Raw genomic sequence first — 20,507 nt, forward strand, 5'->3', positions numbered from 1 at the left:
TTGATTGTAGTAAAAATAGAATATTTATGTTCGCGTGCACGTGAATCTTGTATACCCACCACTTTGTTTAGCATTTAGAAATGTCCGGTGCAAATTTCATAAGGATCTTCGATTCGAGGTCGATGATGATTTATTGAAATGTTTGAAAGAATCTTTTTTCTGAAAGATTATTTTACAATATTTTAATATAAGTGAATTTTAATTTTTGAATGTACGGAGTGCAAGCGTCAATTCTCTTTCTTAATAGCGTGCCAACAAGAGAAGGAAAAAAAGATTACATCAATTCCGAATCATATATTGATAATAATTTTTATATTGGATCTGAGATATGTCTTTCCTTTGCATTTCTGGATGTTAGCCTAACGTGATGTTTCTGTGTAATAGCATAAAAAGAAAACAAAAAAAAAAATAAAAATAAAAAAACCAATTAAAACAAAAACAAAAAATAAAAATGCTTCTCAGTGGTGGGCATAGAAAAAATTGTAATTATTTTAATTCAAATAACATAAATGTAGCTAAATTTATACACATACACATAGTTACCTCAATGTACAAAAAGCTTAATAGACATTTTTTAAATTTGTTTTATAAAAGCTAATAATAATAAAACTGATATTATTTTTACCTTTAAATGCTAAATAATATGCCAGACAGACAGGCAATCGTCACCTGTTGTGTTTCATAATAAAATTAATAAAATTGATAAAAAAAAAAAAAAAAAATCATAATAAAAATTAAAAAAAAATGTAATTTGCGCTCTTTGGAATATGTCTTTGATACCGCTATGTACTTATCCTTGCGTCTACCTATTGGTTTAGGTAAATAAATAATAATTCTCGTTGACATAAAATAATTATAATCTAAACCCAATGCTATTGAATGAATAAACCGGATTCTTGTTCAAATTAATTATTATATTTTAATTAATTATAATATTTGTAAAATATTTTGTGTATATTTTGAAATTTTTTTCCTACAGAAATTTAATTGTGATATTTATTTCGTTATATAGAATTATTTTTTCTTGTTGTTGTTGATTTTTCTTTTTTTGTTAATTTTTATAAATTATAAAATGAAAGAAAATATATTGTTTATTAAAGGTTTATTTTTTAACTAAAGACTAAAAGTGCACTTTTATTATTGCATCCATCATCACTAGTTTGTCAAAACGTTTGCAACACCTAGAAGGCAGCCCCATAAATAAAGTATATGAATAATAAATCGATTTAAGCATGTCCGTCTGTCCGCCTATCCGCCTGTTTGAGTATCTGTCCGTGTAATGCCGCAAAAATGCACGGAACAGCATCAATTTTGGCACAAAGATTGCAAGTTTTTGTATGCGCAGTGGTACCGAAATTGAGGCAAATCGATCAAAGGACATATTCACAGTGCAACGTAATCTGATATCACATCTATTTTCAAAAACAAGACAAATTTGATAATGTGCTCGTTACTTATCAACGGCAACAGATATAAATTTGTATTTAGATTCTACGGGTGGTCCTGCAGTGCCTGTACAAACCGGCCACGCCTATTCAATATTATATATAATATTAAAACTCCATGCATTTATCAAAACGTTTGCAGCACCAAGACAGAGAGAAACTTCAGAGACCATACAAAATCTTCAGGTTACTAGATATTGATCAGTATTACATGACGATAGGTTTAAAAGACTCGGACTCGGACTCGGTCTCGGTCTCGGCCGAATATAATTTTCTTATTTGTTTTATTTCAATTTATTATTGATGAAATAATTTTCATATATACATACGATTAGGAAGGATAGTCAGGGTTACTCCTTCGCGTTCAGATTACATGAAATTTCATCTTTGGCTGTAACTTTTCAAATGGAGCATAACGAACGACCAACTGGAAACAATTCTGTAAAAAGATGTTTTAAACTTCGTACGAAGCAAGTTCGTTCAAGTTAATTTTCTTATGTAATGTTTAAAAAAGCAAGGAAAACCCTATGCGATCCCGGCTCTCGATATTCAAACTAATTTAATTTTAATTCATGCCTGACTTCTCATTTATGAAAGTGTCTTATTTAGTTACTGGACTTTTCATACAAAATTATTTGCAAGTTATCCAAAGGATTTAGTGGAACTCATATTCGGTTATGGTAATTTTATGTGCACTCGTTTAACTCATCACCTTAACCGTACAACTAAGTATTGAAGCGTTGAATGAACGAGTGCGACTGCGTGATTGCCCCAAACTTAACTTCGGTATATGATTATCTTTGCATTGAGTTTGGGCCGTTCTCTTAGAGAACTGCTTTTAAGAAGATACCGGAGAAGAAGCCGTGGAAGAAACTCACTTTTTGAAACCGTGATTCGTGAAGGTATGCGGTTAGTGGCAGGATCAAATGACGAAACATTGGTTGCCACTTGTAATCGCCTCCATTTTTCTGATTTCGATGCTTTTAATTTCTTCCTTCGTCTGCTCAGGAAATAATGTCGTTAGCCACCGAAATTGGTTATATTATGTGAAGAAAATCTAGCATAAAAAATTCTCAGACTTTCCATTGCACGAACTTTGACGTTTGGTGAAAATATATTAATAATCACGTTAAACGAAGCTCTTGGTACGCATAATTTATTCATTTACTTATTCATTATATCGTACGTTACTTGTATTACAGGGTACATTAAGTTTGTGCGGATATACGTCATCATCTATGCGATATGCTCATCTTTTATTACACCAATCGCTTCAAAATCAACTTCTGAATGGATCTAAGCTTGTCTGTTCGTCTGTTGTCCGTCCATGTATTTTTGTGTACAACCTACAGGTCGCAATTTTTGAGCTATTTTGATGAAATTTAGTGCACCGGCGTGCTCTGGCCCAAGGACAAATGCGTTTGAAAATGGTTCAGATCGCTCCACTTTTTCGACCACCCGTTCGCACTGCAGATTCGCAGATTAACTCCTCCATCACGTCAATTGAAACAGATCGTGGTACACTAGGCCATCAAAAATCTTCAAATAAATTGACTGAAAAAGGCTGTAAAGACTTTAAGCATTCACATGAGCTAGCCGAGAAGACTTGAAGTGTATCAATTTACCGAACTAACGATTTGAGTACCACTAAAATTAAATCGACGGAATTCATTTGCATCAAATCCAGCGACATCGGTCAGTCGAGGGAATCTTCATTTCTAATATTGTTCAGAATAACTTGGAAAGCAGTAACGGCAATGGAACTCCAAAGCGTGAAGACAATGTAAAGATTACAACATGGAAAGCCAGATGTACGGAATAAGTAAACGCAATTCAACGACTACAACCCTGCCTGCTATCCCAATGAAGATTGCGATGCAGAGTCGTCAAAATATTGAAGATTTCCCGCAATACCCAAAAGATAATATAGAAAACAGAGAATAATATGAGAACACTATCAGCTAATGATCAAAATAACTTTATTAACGAACAACAATGTCGTGAGGACAAAACATATGACAATTGGAGGAGTGTTGACCAGCGTAAAACAACATTTATCCCATTCCCATAAGTTACGAAGATTGTTCTTCACGTAATCCAAGTTAATTTCAAAGTGAGCAATACGCTACTGTAATCGAGGAGAGCCCGCAGAACTACAGAAAACTACAAATAGAGATATCCTACAAAGAGACCTAAGTAAAAGATCGACAAAAGATAGGTAAGAAAAAAACGTATTTTCTTTTTATATGTTCATTAAAATAAAGTGTCATTTTTAGTTGAACAAGCTGATCGGAACGCGGTATCTGTCTAAATGAGCGGTGCGAAAACTTTTCAACTTTTGCGAAGATGCTGAGTTTTGTGAGTAAATTAGTAGTTAGTATGAGTTGTAGCTGAAGTTAAAGTATGAGGGTCTCGTAAATCAATATAGCTTTTCAATGTTAGTACAACAGTTGAATTATATTCAAAGAAACTAGCGCTGCTTTAACCCTTTGCATTCGAAGTTGTTTTTCATTCGTATTACAATCCGCGAACCGCGACCGTCATTTGTCACCATCAACAAAACACCCGAATACTAGTTTTTACGATTTGATTTTGTTTTTATATTAAGAACTGCAAATTATTTACAATGTCGCCGTAGCGGAGCCCTCGAGTTTGAAGATCAATTTTAAATGGTTCCATTGCGGAGCCCTCGAGTGCAAAGGGTTAATATATCTAACCAAATCTACAGCGATCGATAAAATGTAAAAATTTTTTCTTTTACTTCTTAGGGTGCATTAAATCCAACTTGGCGATCCGTGTCTGTCGCTACGATTTTTTGGCCCCATAACCATACCGGTTTAGATGATCAAGTGCCCTCTTTTTACACATTGCCCTTGCATGTATGATGCCTATATACGTACCCTGGAGGGCAATTGTTACAAGGGCAAAGGTCAAGCCTGTCAATTTGCAAAGACAAAAGGCAAAGATTTTTGTTTTTTTTTTTTTTTTTTTTTTTTTTTTTTTGCTTTGAATAAAAAGTATTGTCGATTGCATGAATGTAGTAGTCGCAGTCGAGAAATTAAACTAACTTTCACATATTTTGTAAATGAATTTAGAATTGAGAATTATATTTTTGTATTTTCAATTTTAACTTTTTTGTGAAATTTTAACGAAATAAAAGCAACTATAGTTAAACAGAAAATTATTATTTTTCCATGTCACAAGGTTTTCGTATGAAAGCGTGGACTTTGCTCGCGAGAACGGGCCTGATGAAAACGATCATCGGTAAGGGTATGACGTAACTCCTGATTTTGTATTCGATATTCGCGCATTAAAGTCTCATGCTGTTGCCGTTTCTGTCGTTCGACATCAAGTTCCATCTAGAGAAGAAAAATATTACGCAAAACAAATGCTATATATATATATATATTTACAGTAATTAAAAATTACCAATAATTCTTCATTTCTTTCTTTCAAACGCAATAATTCCTGACTTAATTTACTATCCATTTTGATTTGTTCCTCCAAGTCATGACGGGTTTTACTCAATAGTTCCTCCAACGTCTCGGATGATATTCTTTTATTTTTCTCAGTCCTTTCGATCTCTAGTCTTAACTTCTCATTTTCTGCTTCCAACTAAATATGAAAATTATAATTAGATTACTCCTACACATTGGCGCCTGCCTCTCTATGCAAAATTGCAAATAATGTTTGATCTTAAAAACTTACATTTTTCCGTACATCGTTTAATTCGTTTAGCTCAGCATTTAGCTTATCTTTCTCTATATCCAATTTTTTACACAACTCTTTGCGTGCGGTTAAATCGGTTTCCAATAGACGTTGCTCATCCAACGATTCTTCCAATTTTTGTTTCAAGCATGTATTATGCACTTGCTGTGAGGTCAGCTTATCCTCTAATTCAGTTATTAAACTATTGCGAGAGCACAATTCTTTCTTTAGAATATGAATTTCACTTTCCAATTCATTTAACTGGCGTCTATAGGTTTTAATTTAAAAAAACAAACAAAAACAAAAAAATACATTTTTCATTTGTAAATATTTTGCCTAAAAATTTATAGCTTGTCTCTATGGCTCAAATTGTCAATATAAATATGGCACAATTGCCAGTCTTTTCTTTTTTTTTTTTTTTTTTTTTTTTTTTTTTGTTTATTGAACATTTAAAGCTTTATTCTTAAAACAACAGCAACAACAACGACACCGTATGCCGCTACTATAAGGAGAAAAGATGAGAAAAATGCAGTTAAATGTAATAATACTATAGTTTATATAGATTTACAAAAGAACGAGAAACAAAATAAAATTAATGCTAAACGTAGGCATACTTCATATATTCTGTTATGAAAGAATATAAAATATAAGAACAGTGCAATATGGCGCGACCCATTATTAAATGCCCTACACATCATCCTAGAGTTATCCATTTGTCGCCTTTTCAAAATATAGAAAGTGTTCGAAAAAGTGATTTGATCTGAACCACTTTCAATAGTCTTCGTCCTTGAACCAAAAGACGCTAGCTAACCAAATGTTATTTAAATAAATCAAAAATTGAGACGAGAGTGTAAGGTGAATATAATAAGCAAGACGGACAAGCTTATATCGATACGAAAAATGATTTCGAATGGATCGGCATATCTCTTCTAAATAGATTTAATACACCTTTGTGCCACAAGTGGTGTTCTATGGTATAAAAATTAATCATTTCTTATTATTTGGAATGTAATAGGTGCTTGCATGAGTTTTGATCATCGACACATATTGATGAAAGTGCTAAAGCAATGCGAAATATTAATATCCATAACGGTTAAATTCGACGATGTCGAACATTCTCTATATAAATTGATAATTTTCCATTTCGTATAATTTTAATTATTCAGTGTACACAGACACTCGATATTCGTTACTTTCATTTGCTTTCGTTGGTTGTCAGGCAAAAAGAAGAATAATTTCCTGTAACGCATTTTGATTGGCGATGGCGATGAAAGGTACGACAATCCAAAGCGCAAAAATTCATGGGTTAGTCCAGGAGAGCCATCGACACCGAAACGTAATATTTGCGATCATAAAATTTTACTGCACGTATGAGGGGATCAGCATGCTGTAATGCATTACGACGAGCTGCTAAAACCGAATGAAACTGTTGCTGCAGATATCTGCCCACTATAGTGGCTAATAGACGCAAAGTTTTGCATGCCAACGCTCAAGGTAACAGCTCGAATGGAAAGCTCTGCCACAATCAACGTGCTCAGCAGACATAGCAGACTGCTTGCCTTGCATAGGGCGGTGAAACACCTCTTTTTCATAATCCAATTATTCAAATTTTGATTGGTGTTTTAATTCATTTTTACGATGTTAAAAATTGCAACAGGAAATAGCTTATAGGACTGCGATAATTTATATATGTGTATATGCCTTATAGAATTTCTGATTGACATATCGTTAATTATAAATCAAACAAACGCATTCTGAATTGTTTCGTTTGTGTCTCCAATTAAATTGAATTGTAATTTATTTATACTGACAAAGGTCCGAAATGACTACCCTATGGAAAATGGGAGAAAAAAAGTTCTAAGTTCTAAGGTTCAAGGTGACATCGTGCTCTGCTAGCTGCCAAGTAAGTATCCAAGGAAAGAAATTATTATTTAACACACATTTAATGTAAAACAGTTTTCGAGTTGTGTCAGCGCCTGCTGCTGCTGCTTGTAACACTATTTATAGGTAGGCACAATTTTTTGCTTTCGCGCTTTTTGAAATAAATTTTAAATATTGATAGCACATGAAATAATTCAAAAGCGAAGATATTTTCAATTCCCTCCTTAATACGTTTTTTCTCCTCCTTCTTATCGCTTGATTCTTTCGCGTACTCTCCCTTGTGCTTAGAGCTAATGTCCTTTTGATTTTATTCGCTCTGAATAGTCCTCGCCCTGTTTGAGTAATAATTTGTCAGCGTTCTCTTCATTTGAGAATAGATTCGGAGAATTGGTAACCACTACAGGCGGTTTAATAGCTAATAAACTGTGATAAACGACTAATTCAATAAAACTATTAGTCTATTGCAATTCAGTTACATAATACACTACAAAGGCATTTTAACAATGGTCACTGATCCGAAATTCTCGTATAACTTGAAACTTAAAATATGAATATACATACGATAGCAACTACAAGTAATAAGAGAAAACGAGAGAAATGAAAAACTCAATCACCCTTATATCCGCGAAAAGGACAGTTAATCGTCCTCTTGGAACAAGAAACATTTACAATCGATTTGGCATTACGAGATAAGCTGCTCCATGACTATGTAGCATTAAAAAAAAAAGTTGTCTGGATGATGCAGAGTATCTGTGTTCTGTGCAAAATCACATTCGTAAGTCTATCAAATCTAACAAACGTCAAGTTGTCATAGATACTTGGGCTCTTGCGTTAAAATAATCTTATGAATAATGATAAGACTATAAACATTTAAGTACGAAACCAAATCTAATTCCAATTTTCACAATTAAAGATCAGATATGCGATCATATTTGCTGTTGTTATACAGATATCTAGCGCAATTGTTTATGACAAACGCATAATTGGTTGTTTTGGGCATAATCAGGATTGCCGTGTGGCTTAGCACTGCCAGTTATGACTCGGATTAAAACGCATTTATTTATAATAGTTTCAAGTTAGTTTCACTGGGTGTAATAGTGAGACGACAAACATAGCTTTCTTAAAATGTTGCAAATCCTTACAGTATGTATTTAATCTAGAATTCAGATTGTAAACAACGCTGACAAATGCAACATAGGTAGGAAAGTAACATCCAAACCACCGAGCGATATAGCAATGGCTTTGGTATTAGTTGAATTAAGTCGTAAATGGTTTTCCTCAGACTAAATGGACAATATTGCAGAGATTATTGTTTACCCGGTCGACAAAGTCCTCAATAAGACACAGCGGCCGTGAAAAATATATATTCGCGCATCATCAGCATATAGATGCTTTTTTGTATTGTGACTGGAGGTTGTCAAATCATTGATAAGAACACTGAACAAATCATTAGTCAAAAATATATTTTTAAATCTTGAAATGATTGATCGAATAAATCGAATGGCAATTCATTTATCAATTGACGAATATTTTTGCGTTGGCATGGCTTCAATTGCCGCAATCACTTCTCATATGAAGAAGTACATGTCGTCTGATAGATTTATCTTACCGTTCATTATTTGATAGGTACATAGGAAACAGGTAAGAAAACATTTTGCAAACTGAAGAAAACTATCTTTCGAAAATAAACAAACTAGACACAACAAGTTAGTTAAACATTTGCGTAAAGAATCTGAATCCCAGCACTTAGTAGGAAACAGTACATTGCCTGTTATTTTATCGTATGTATGTCTTTTTTTTTTTTTTTTTTTAATTTAACACTAAGTCTATCCTTCACTTCATTTTTAGTAAGAATGCCTTGTTTAAGCGCGAATAAGATAAAAAATCCGAATTTCTCAGCTTACTCTCAACTTTGTAGATAAAATCACACTATTTAGACCCTTAGAGCAGCGATTATGACGATTAGTTTCTCCATTTATTTTATAAGAATGCCACCATTCATAACACAAAATACGACGAATAGAGGTAAGTAATATTAATGAAAATAAAAATATAATGAAGAATGAAAATAAATCAAATAATCATTTAAGTAATTTCCAATTTAATTATCATACATTACCTGCATTCCGCTGCTTCATTTTCAAGACTCTGATTGCTGCCTTCCAGCATAACTGCATCATGTGACAGACTCCGATAGTGTTCCAACATTTCTTCGCGTTCTTTTTCCTTAAAAAATTTATATAAATATGTACACTTATGTAGATTTAAAATAAAAGGCTTGTAGTACGTTTAGTAAATTAATATCATTATTATTATTATTATAATTATCATTATTATTATTATACCCTAGTCTACTTGTGGTTGGGGGAGCATTTTAAATTTGGACGCATATATGCAACGCCCAGAAGAAATGGAGATAAACTCACCTTTTATTATACCGATCGATTCGAAATCACTCACTTTCCAAATCGATATAAATTCGCTTGTCCGTCTGGTTTTTGAGGGCGTTCAACCTACAGACCGCAATTTTTGAGATATTTTTTATACCATTCGGTACATTGATTTACTTTGGTCCCACGGCGAGTCGAATTGAAAAAGGTTCAGATCGCGGATCATTTACCGCATGAAAGTTTATTTGGAAAAGTCGGTACATAACGGTAAATAACTGTAAAACGATATAGGGCATTTAAGGGTGGGCGAATGCCCACTAGGGTATTGTTACACGTTATCTAATTCTTTCTTAATTCTTTTTTAAACCAACACAAAAATGTTCTGCTTATGATAATCAGTAAGGTATTTGTTATTAAAAATCGCAAACGGCATAGCTATCACAATAACCAATAAGTGCCGATTTTTCGCACATGTAAATGATAATTTGGCATAAGAAATCAATGTAAACGAGGGAATCACTGTAACGGTTTAAGAAACGCGTTTATTTTTTCCTTTATTCCGATTTTATTTAGCCAAACTAATATCAAATTATAATATTCGATTATCAGAAATATATTTGCGTACTATTTTTGAGAGATTTGGAAAAATCATCCATTACCGGAGCCATTCTCACGAGGCTTCTATAACTTATGAGCTCAGTAATATAAAATATAACTGGTGTAAAACAAGTTTAACTTAAAAAATAAAAACCCCTTTATTCTGCCTATCTTTAAAAATTCATTTGAGCCAATTAAAAAAAAAATTTATTTTTTCAAGTGTTAAAGGTGTTGTAACACGGCATAGTTGAGATTTATATATTGGTAGAGTTTTCAATAAAACTTAGCTTAGCTTAGATGCTAGTGCTTTAAGACTTTAATCTTGGAATTTATTTCTCTGGCTAAATGAATAATAATAATGATAACAACAATAATAATAATAATAATAATAGATTTATTTACCTTATGCATCAAAAGATCTTCGGCCTTTTTAATTTCTTGCACATATTGACGTAATTGTTGCTTTAAACGCATTATTTCCCCTTCAGAATCTTTTAATAGCTTTTTCAAGGTTGTTATTTCGGCTTGGCTCTCCGCTAAATTATTCATTAGGTGTCTAACATATGAATAACAAATTTTAAAGCATTAGGTTAGCACCGATTTCTATATGTATGTATGTATGTATGTACGTATGTATATGTGTATACATGTATGTATGTAAATACGTATGCATGTATGTATATATGCATATATGTATATGTGGAAAAATAAGCGAGAAAGTTACGTTTGACTTAATCGTTACAAATTATATAATAATGGAATTTCTTGATGTTTGAACATGAAAGCAGGAACAAGAGATTTTAGAAAAAGAGTGGATACTTTTAAAAACCGTAATGTAGATCCTCAAACTGTGTGTTATGGATGAAAAATAGTCCTTCCCTTTCACTAAGTTCAACTTTTACGGCGTAGACCATAGTTTGACTGAAGCATGAACGCTACTAAAAATGGTTCGAATTGGACCACTTTTTCAATCGCTTATTTCGAAGACTCGTCGTATGAATAAATGTAGGCTGGTGTAGGGTAATTTAATGATGAAAGTAAAGCATACAGCAATGTTGCGTTATAAGTCATTAATTTGACACAAAAACAGAAAGATAAACTCACACACTTTAAACAAATTTCACTAAATTATTTGTTGTAATGTAATTATTTGTATAATAAAATAGTGTTTTTTTGCTTGAATGTATCTGAAATTATAAATTGGCACAAACTCATTGCAATGTTCTCGTTTTGAGCACATTATTGCGATGCATATGAAAATTACATAGTGAACCTATTTACACAATATGCAGTTAAAGCAAGTGCATGTAAAACAAGGTACTATTATAAGAGAGTAAAATGAATTTAACTAAATTCGACTTACGCATTTTCCATTATGGCTTGTTCTCGGCTGATTTTCAAGGCAGCAATCTGTTCACGTAAACTCTTACTTTCAGTTGAATTCTCGTTTAATTCTGAATCACGTTCATGTGTCTGAGTAGTAAGTTTGCTAATATAAGTAATAATTAAAAATTATTGATTTTGTTAATATATTATCATAATAACTAAAGCAAAATGGCATGTTTAAGGCTAAAGCCACGGTAAATTTCGCTGAAGCCTTTTCGTAAGAAAAATTATAATTTTTGTTTTTTTAAACACAAATAACGTACTTAAAATTTTGAGATTTTTAAATTTTAGGCTTATGACCACATACATATTCTCGTCTTAAAAGAAGCAAAAAAAAAAAAAAACTGAAACTATTACATAACCGGGTATCCGATATATTAAAGACAATTGTTACAAATTGTACAAAATTTCATGTAATTCATCCAATCATCGATGTAGTCTGAACAACAATGTATTAGCGGGAGAATGCATCACTAATCGATTTGGCCGGTTAATGAAAAAAAAAAAAAACTTTACGAAATCTTTTATTTAAGAGGTAACTTTCTTTTTAAGCAATACCCGCAATTATAGTGAATTTCTTTAAATGCTTTCTACGTTTTTCTTGATGTCCTTAAAAAGACTTTTCTGTCATCCTTTCCATATTTTAGATAACAATTTGCTTTCTTCTGCTAGAACTATCCTAAATAATTACGATTTTAGGAAACTTGACAAGAGATACATTTAGATGTTACGATAATACGTAACGTTCTATCTCCACTTAAATTATATTAAATCCTTTTTTAGATATTCCATAATGAAAACTTGCAAAATAACACATGATTATATATTTGAAAATAAAATCTCAAGCCGATATGCAATAAGCGATATAAGATAGAGAATTATTGCGAATATAATTAACTTGACTTTCTTTCTTTGAAAATTACCTTAGCTGTTGCTCAAAGTCATGTACTTGTTTTTCCAAGTGATTACGTTTTTCTTTGCTGGCTTTCAATTCATATTCTAATTGATAAGCTTTTTCAGTCTTAAGATCGAGTTGAGTCTAAAAAATTTTTTTTAATCAAAGATAAAGCGAGATACTCGTTTTAGTTACGTTAAACTTACTAAAATTTTATCCTTCTCTCGTTCCAAAGCAACATAAGTTTGTTTTAAGGCCGCTACCTCTGTACGTAATTGTATGGCCTCTTGCTGCGAAGATTCACGGTTCGAGTCTACGGCATTTAAACGGGCTTGGGCCGATTCTAATTGGCTTTCGCTTAATGTTAATTTATTTTGACTATCGCTTAATGAACGTTCGGTTTGCTCGTGTAGAAGCCTTCGTGCGAAACAACAAAACGAAAAAAAAAAAAGAATTAAATTTATACACATTGCATATGTAGCGACATACTTTAAGCTATTGTATGTGCTTTGTAATTTACTGTTTTCCTCTCTTAATTTATTGTTCTGTTGTTTATAAGTATCCATCTCTTCTTTTAATAGAATAATCTGAATTTCACTGGGTTTATGCGCTGAAATTAAGTCACGATTTTCTCTTTCCGCTTGGTGAAGCTTACGATTTAGTTCCTCATTTCGACATTGAACTTTTTGTATTTGCTCATCGTGCATTTTTGTCATACTAAGAATTTTTTCTTTTAAAGTATCGCGTTCACAACGCACTCTTTCTAAATCGTTACGAGCGCAATCACGCTCACGTTCAGCTCTTAAAATTACCGCCTGTACACAATCACTACTGCCTGTAGAGGCGCCTGACCTAGCTGAAGATGGCAGCGAGGTGGGTAAGTTGTCAAAATCAATATTACCTTTCACACACGGAACCAACGCTTGACTTTCTTTTAAAGACATTTCAGATCTTAGTACGCGTAGTTCTTCATCTTTTGATTTGATTTGCGATTGCAGAAAATCGATTTCTTTCTCTGATCCTACCTTATTAAGAACACGTAAATACTCTTTTTGAAAAAAATCCCTTTCGGACTTTAAACGTATCTTATCTTCATCTAAATGTTGAGAGTGCCGTAACTGCAAATCTTCAATTTCTTGAAATGAAAGAATAAAATTTATCAATGCTTCCATTTAATCATAAAATTCCATTAAATTTACCCTTATGTGAGGCTTGCAATTTGTTTTTTAATTTAGTCAGTTTCTTAACTAAACGATCATTCTCAGTTCTTAGCTCGGACTCTATAACAAAAAACGTAAATTTCTAAACTGTTTAAGAACACACATCATTCTTATTAAAGAATTCATGCAAAATAAATTTCAATAATTCGAATTTAAATTAATGAAAGCTTTGAGGATAATTTGTGCAAAATAACTGCAAACTGTTCATAAAAAGATTAAAATTCAAAACGCGAGAAATTTTAGGGAACAATGTTATACCTACCTTTTTGCGTCAATTCGTTTAATTTCTCATTGAAACGATGTTTCTCCATTTGTACGGACACTTGCACCTCTTTGCTCTGATTACTTCTTTGCAATTTTTCATCTTTTTGATTTTCTTTACACTTTTCATTCTGCACTTTGATTTTATTAAGTAAGCGTTGTAGTTGTTGCTTTAATTGCTCAATTTCCATTTCCTTTTGAGTTATCTCATTATTCGCTTGCGTTTCCACAGACAAAGCGGCATCCTTTAATTCGTCTAATCGTTTTTGCAATTCTCTATTGAATTTTTCCAAATTTAAAGCTCTTCGCATAGCTTCATGCATTTGATGCTGATATTCACGGATACGCGCTAAACTCTCCAATTTTTCACGTTGCAATAAATCTATGTCTTCATTAAGGCTACCAACATTTTTATAACAACACTCGCGGGCCAAAATGTTAGGCGCACGCCCTCCAGAAAGCAGTTCATTTAACCGTAAAATCTCACGTTCGCGAGCTTCAATCTAAAAAGAAAACCTAATTAAAACAAAAATTTAAAAAAAAAAAAAAAAGATGCAATTTCTTTAATTACTTTGTTTCTATAAAATTTGATATTCTCCATTAATTCTAGTTTCGCGTTTTCCCATTTATCTGCATCCTTCTCTAATGATTTTGTTTGCGTAGCACCGTCATGTCTGTGATAAAAACCAGCATTACATTTAGTACACCGCAAATCGATATTGTGATCTTGTAAGAGATTTACTGCAGACGAAAACATATCACCACTTCGTACAGCAGTAATAAAAGGTTTTTTACCTATAAAAAATTGAATTCTCATAATTATTATTCTTTCTCTTCTTTTATTCATTTTTAATTTACCTTTATCTACTCTCGCGCCACTCTTCACAACCCCAATATTTGTTTTGGATTGTATTGAACCGAGTTGATTTTGCAATTGTTGACACTGCTTATGCAAATGCGATTTATCGGTTTCTAATTCTCGATTTTTTTTATGAAGTTCTAAGCGAAATAAAAATATAAAATAAATTATATAAATATATATTTTCTTATTACATTTATATTTACCATTTATTTGTTCCTCGTAACCTTCCTTTTGTCGAATTAACTGTAAATGTAATTGATTGCATTCTGTCAACAAACGTGAATTATCACACTTATACGGCTCAACACCTAGTTCCCAAGATGATTTTTCCTTCAAAACAATAATATTTATAAATGCCTTCACGCAAACGAACTTTAAATGCTTTATAAATAACGTATGCACTAAAGTAAATGATAAATAACTAACAAAAGAGTTGTGTGTGCTTATGTGTGTATTTTTATATGTATGTATTTAAATAGGACACCAGAATGACCATATGATTAGTTAAACTGAATGTCTTCACTCAACTACCTCCAATAATTCGATTAATTGCTTTTTAGAATCCCTTAAACTCTCCGTCGTTTTTACTAAATCTTCAAACACAGCACCAACAATTGGTACAGCCGCCAAAGGCAACGTTTGATTATAGCCCATTACATCTAGCTTTTGTCGCAGATTTTTAAAAATGCTGTCACTAGTACACATATTTGCAAATATTAAAATTTATAAATTGCTATACAATATTTCTAACAAATTACAAAAAAAAAAACAGACAAATTACAGCGCGCGGTTTATTGTCTTTATGGTAATTTATAGACCGCTGCGAATTGTTAAAAAATGAAAAATGAATAACTGTGAAAATACCAAACAAGAACGGAACGGAACGAGAAACGGAACGGAATATAAAACTGAAATGTGGCATTTTTAATCATATAATCGAATAGTAGTTTAAGTTTTTCTGATAAATTCATTTTTTTATATTAAATTAATTAATAAATTAAATGAACGAATAAAAATTTCGAAAATCTTTAATAAATAAATGATTATTTACTGACAACAAACGTGCTAATAAGCGCATCATTAACATTCGAATAAAGACTGTTTACTTTCTGTAGGCTTTTTAAAAAGTTACATGTCACTCAACGCTTGACTTCACGCACTAAAAATATTGCACTTGTTTATAATTTTGGTTAAGTAGTAAAAGCAGGATATGATATACAGGTTAGCCCAGTAAAAGAAAAATCTGCCTTCAAAATAAAGGAAAACTTTGAAAAAAAAAAAGATATTGGATTTTGCGTCTTCAAGACTGTTTTCTATTAACGCTGTAAAAATGTAGAATGTTTCACTCGTAAATAGTACGGTAGAAAGCAACCCTGTTAAAACTATAAATTTTACAAAGCTAGTACCGTGTGTGGTTGTTGTTGCAAATTCTAATTTTTGTTTACAATATCCATGCACGTGCTATTGTTTACATTAAAAAATAATCTCAAGAGCTTTTGTTTTTCTTCTTTACTTCTGCATTTTTGGTAAGTGTTCCCTATAGGATAGCATCCATTAAATCTAATATAACGTCAGCTTGGCTCCCTTGAGGATTATTATTTGAATAATATTGACAAAAATATCAGATTGAGGATGGTTGGAGAGTGGTATTGAATTAACTCGTTAACCTGCTGGCCAAACAGTACTTAATAATCAGATTGTTGATAAGGCTGCTGATTAGGGTGCCAAAGGCATTTCAAATCCTGAAATCAACTTATTTGAGTATGCTACGCAGCGTGATTTTCGTGTATTTGCTAAAACCTATGAAAATTGTGAGGACAAACGTATGAATATCTCTTCTCATCTTTATTTATATGAATACTTTAAAAGTTTTAAATTTCATGGCTTAAAAAAACTCAAAACGGTTAGCAAGAGTAGGGCCAAATTACTTCTCAGTACGATAACTCGTACGATCAAAATGAAAAAATGGTATAATACTGTCGTTAAAAGGGAATGTATTATTTCAAATCCTTCTCCCAGTCTAGCTTGAAAGCCGTTTGTAACATGTAAGATCTCAATGGCAAGTGATTCATACCAATGATATGCGTTCTTCTGAATTGGAAGGATCAATCTCTGAGATTAAACAATTTATCCGCTCGATGAACTCTCAGGATCGTATCAATAAATTTGAAGAAAAAATTTCTTATTGTGCTAATCCTCGATTCGATCAAAGGCCTAGTACTTCGAGTAAATTCCCTGGGATGCTTTTTTATTTAAAATATTATCTCTTTTTTTACAATACAATATACAGGTATTTTTTAGATTGCTTAGAGTACTTTTTTTATTGCGTTATTAGTTTGCAATGACACATGCATTTGAAGAGTTTCCGCTGGAATAACCGATTGTTGTCTATCTTGAACATCCATATAATTGATTTCTAATGATTTAATAGGTATTTAGTTATTGTGCAGCAGCTCGTACTTGCCTGATGCTGTGTACTGCAAGAGATATTTGATTGTTATTGGTACAGTACAAAGTTTACTGGTGACTTGCTGTTATTAATTCTCAATTTAATTTTAAAATTATATTAGTGTTAATTCAGTATTAAGTAAATAAATAAATAAATGATTTTTTAAGCAAACTATGAACTTTTTATTTCTACCGATCATATTTCTTGTAGAAATCAAAAATTTTTATACTGATAACACAAATATGTTAGCTAAATATATTTACATTTTGTAATTAGTTAATATTCAAAGAATTTTCCAATAAGATATTTTAAAAAGCATAACTTATTTAAAAATATTTTACATATTTCGCAAACATATTGCGAAAAATACACTTTTTAACTATTAATTTTATATGTAAGATTTGTGAAAATTTTTTAAATTTCTTTATTATAGCCGATGACGAATTATGTTAATTACATGAAAAAAGAATAAAGTAAAAAACGAATATATATTAATTGACAATTTATTAAACTGCAGTTGCAAATAGAATAACTACCAGTAGCATGTATGTAAAATAACTATTTGATGATATTCTTTTCAATGACCTTCTTCAGCGATGAGTATCAACAATCTTTTCTTTTTTTAAAGATTAGATTCCATCCGCAATGCAAATCAAGCATCTCGTTTTTTAATCACACCGGACACGTGTTTAATTCGCTGCATTATTCGGATTTTGTACACTTTTTCTCTCTCTGATAACTCCGATAAAATAAACAACAAAATTTCTTGCTTTAAAACAAAATGTTTCCTTTGTTTCTATACAAAGTTCCTAGTATTTCATTCAAAGTTATCGCTTATTAATACAAATTTTTAACTTTCCGATCGCAAACTTCAATCTTATACTTTTTTTCTTTTTTTTTTTTTTTAATAATTTAGTTTGTAATTGATTTAAGAGTGACTATTATGCAGAAGAAAATTATACATAAAATCTAGATCGTTTAGATCCTTTTCACACTGAATGGGCCCTGACGGTGAATTTTTGGTTTTTTCGTTTTTTAAATTATTGCAAACACGATTTTGGACAAATCATTTCCGTTTATTTACTGATTGTTCTACAAACAAGACGAGACTATCGATATATGGCCTTTATTTCAATTTTCGCAACTTTGGAAGTGGTAACAACAAGTATGCGGATGCGCGTGGCCAATTTGGGGTATACGCTGATCAACAATTGTATATACACTTCAGCAGCTGTCTGATACATATTTCGCCATTTTACAAATGTAATAATAAATAATTATAGTCTCAACATTTGGAGACGACTACAAAGATATATATATAGATGCAAAATCTATTGACCGCCACTTTTCGAATATCTCTTCCAATATTTTTTAACATCATCATGACCATTTTTAGTGACTACCATAGTGCGGGTTCGTTCATTTTGCCAAACGAGCACACCTATCGACTGAGCGTAATCCCGCAATGTTACAAAATCGGCCTGTGATAAAAACTGATTGTATACTACACCCTCGGTATAAGTGAAACGATTACGTTCCAATTCCCATAACTTTATTTGATCGACTACAGTCGGTGGTAAAGGCGATTTGGATTTGATAGCCGATTCCGTGAACTTCATACTCGGATGAGCATATTGCTCTAAATAGCTGATAATTTGGTCAGCGGTGATACCACCTCTTAACGCTTGCCGTACAGAATCACGTGTTAATACGCCCACTACAAGATTGGGAAACCGATAAAGTAGCTCAGTGAATAAACCCAAAACAGCTACTTGCAACGGGGAGTCCGTATAAGCGTAAACGCGATAATTAGTTTCCACTATTATATATCCGCCTTCTTGAACTTTTTCTTCATCAGCAACTATTGTTGGCGCAATTGCCACTTTATTAGTTATATTTAAAGCTAAGCGGGTTGGATAAAAACGCCCTTCTTTACGTTTACGTTGGAAAACTAATCCAAATTCACGTAAATGCTGTAGAAAAGTGAGCATTTTTGGACTCATTCCTTCGGAACTGTAGTCACGCCCCAATGTGGAGAAACTAAGTTGAAACAACATGCTTAGACATTCGGGCAATGATAATCCTCTTTCCTCACAGGTATCCAAATATTGCAACATAAAATGCCATACTTGGGATTGCGTGTCGAGTAATAAAAACTGGAAACCTTGACGTGTTATGGTAATGCCTGCTTCATCTCGCTTCATTAGATTGGCATGCAATAAAATTATAACCGCATCGGGACTAATAACCTCATTATCTTGGCCTTTATTTGTTCCACCGGTGCCCACCATATAATACAATACACAACGCCAGCGGGACATGGCGTATTGGTCCAGAAATGCTATATCACGAGGTTTAGAATCTTTTTCCATTGTGTGAGACATAGACCAAGGACGGCCGCCACCCAACAAAGCTATCTTGAGATTTTTTTTGAATGTAGGACATAATTCCCATGCTGACAAACCACCTGGTATAGCTGTAACACGCCAAACATTTAATTCTGATAAGCAACTAGTGGCGCCGGCTTGCTCCCTGCGGGAATAATTTAAAAATTAAAGGAATCACCACGCCATCACATTTTCTTACTTGGCATAATGCTGAGATCCCCAGGAGGTAACCACTGCCTGTGGCACTGGTTGTTCCACAAACAAAATTCGTATAACAAATTGTCTAGCAATCTCCGGTAGCTCACGATACACTGCCAAGCAAATGGTAGGATAATTATAAAGCTTTTCCAGTGTATCAGCGTTCCTCGTACGCAAATACTCCTGAAAATCTTTACACTGTAAATTGCACGGCTTAGGTATCAATGCGAATGCTTGTGAGCTGGAGCCATGTCGAGATGATTTCGGATCGGACATATTTGCTTAATTTGATATAATTGAAACTGTTTTGCAAAATTGCAAATTATTTTAAAAAAAACAAAGCACTTTTAAGTTAGATGTACACTTTAACGCAAACCAAAATAAAACTAAACAAAACGGCGCCATATGCGAAATTCAAACTAGAGCTGCCAGGTTGCAATTTATGAAATTTTAATAGTTGTTTTATCTTTTTTGATTTTTATATATATGTCCAAGTCTCATCAGAGATTTTTACCACCGTGAAAGTATAGTAACGGAAAAGCTACCGCTCGTTTTTGAATAAACCTTCTTCGAAGTTTAGAATGCTCTACGGACTCATGAGTGGACTCTGTTAGGACAAAATCGACATGAAAATGTTTGGATCCTCCCTGAATGACTCATGTGATGTGCGCAACATAAAAAAAATTGGGAGAATATCCAATTCTTATATCTTATCACTTATAACTATTAAAGTTTTATAAAATATCGTCAAAATGAACATATATAGGCCAGATATATCATTAGCTTAGCCCAAGCGTATTCCGAAGGTCGAATACAAAAAAAAAAAAA

General features: G+C 32.5%; 2 protein-coding genes across 4 annotated transcripts; both read right to left on the minus strand.

Moving 5' to 3' along the window:
- Positions 1-4,602: 4,602 nt before the first annotated feature.
- On the minus strand, positions 4,603-15,350 carry LOC119631784 (centrosomal protein of 135 kDa). 3 transcript variants are annotated; one of them, XM_038024282.1, is made up of 15 exons: positions 15,177-15,350; positions 14,849-14,975; positions 14,642-14,782; positions 14,355-14,578; positions 13,785-14,286; positions 13,502-13,582; positions 12,792-13,437; positions 12,509-12,719; positions 12,331-12,446; positions 11,385-11,510; positions 10,424-10,577; positions 9,154-9,260; positions 5,154-5,421; positions 4,875-5,060; positions 4,603-4,804 (listed from the first exon to the last, which is right to left on the minus strand). In XM_038024282.1, the coding sequence occupies exons 1-15, from the start codon at positions 15,348-15,350 to the stop codon at positions 4,643-4,645; spliced, it is 3,225 nt and encodes a 1,074-aa protein (XP_037880210.1). In that variant the 3' UTR covers positions 4,603-4,642. The 3 variants fall into 3 exon arrangements, with proteins under 3 accessions (XP_037880210.1, XP_037880212.1, XP_037880211.1); XM_038024284.1 differs by lacking the exon at positions 15,177-15,350 and having other exon boundaries at positions 14,849-15,054; XM_038024283.1 differs by lacking the exons at positions 4,603-4,804; positions 4,875-5,060 and having other exon boundaries at positions 5,142-5,421.
- A 2,635-nt stretch (positions 15,351-17,985) lies between these two features.
- On the minus strand, positions 17,986-20,061 carry LOC119631435 (general transcription factor IIH subunit 4). The gene is made up of 2 exons (XM_038023626.1): positions 19,681-20,061; positions 17,986-19,626 (listed from the first exon to the last, which is right to left on the minus strand). The coding sequence occupies exons 1-2, from the start codon at positions 19,953-19,955 to the stop codon at positions 18,426-18,428; spliced, it is 1,476 nt and encodes a 491-aa protein (XP_037879554.1). The 5' UTR covers positions 19,956-20,061; the 3' UTR covers positions 17,986-18,425.
- Positions 20,062-20,507: the final 446 nt, after the last annotated feature.

This window comes from Glossina fuscipes, unplaced genomic scaffold, assembly GCF_014805625.2.
Source record: "Glossina fuscipes isolate IAEA_lab_2018 unplaced genomic scaffold, Yale_Gfus_2 1, whole genome shotgun sequence".
NCBI classification, from domain to species: Eukaryota; Metazoa; Arthropoda; class Insecta; order Diptera; family Glossinidae; genus Glossina; species Glossina fuscipes.

Bases quoted from the DNA above. Each gene is read 5' to 3' on its own strand.
- LOC119631784 (XM_038024282.1), bottom strand. From the start codon at position 15,350: ATGTGTACTAGTGACAGCATTTTTAAAAATCTGCGACAAAAGCTAGAT. The intron at 14,976-15,176 runs GTAGTTGAGTGA...ATTGTTTTGAAG, and splicing joins AATTAATCGAATTATTGGAG to GAAAAATCATCTTGGGAACT. The intron at 14,579-14,641 runs GTAAATTAAAAA...AATTTTTTATAG, and splicing joins TGGCGCGAGAGTAGATAAAG to GTAAAAAACCTTTTATTACT.
- LOC119631435 (XM_038023626.1), bottom strand. From the start codon at position 19,955: ATGTCCGATCCGAAATCATCTCGACATGGCTCCAGCTCACAAGCATTC. The intron at 19,627-19,680 runs GTAAGAAAATGT...TTATTCCCGCAG, and splicing joins GGATCTCAGCATTATGCCAA to GGAGCAAGCCGGCGCCACTA.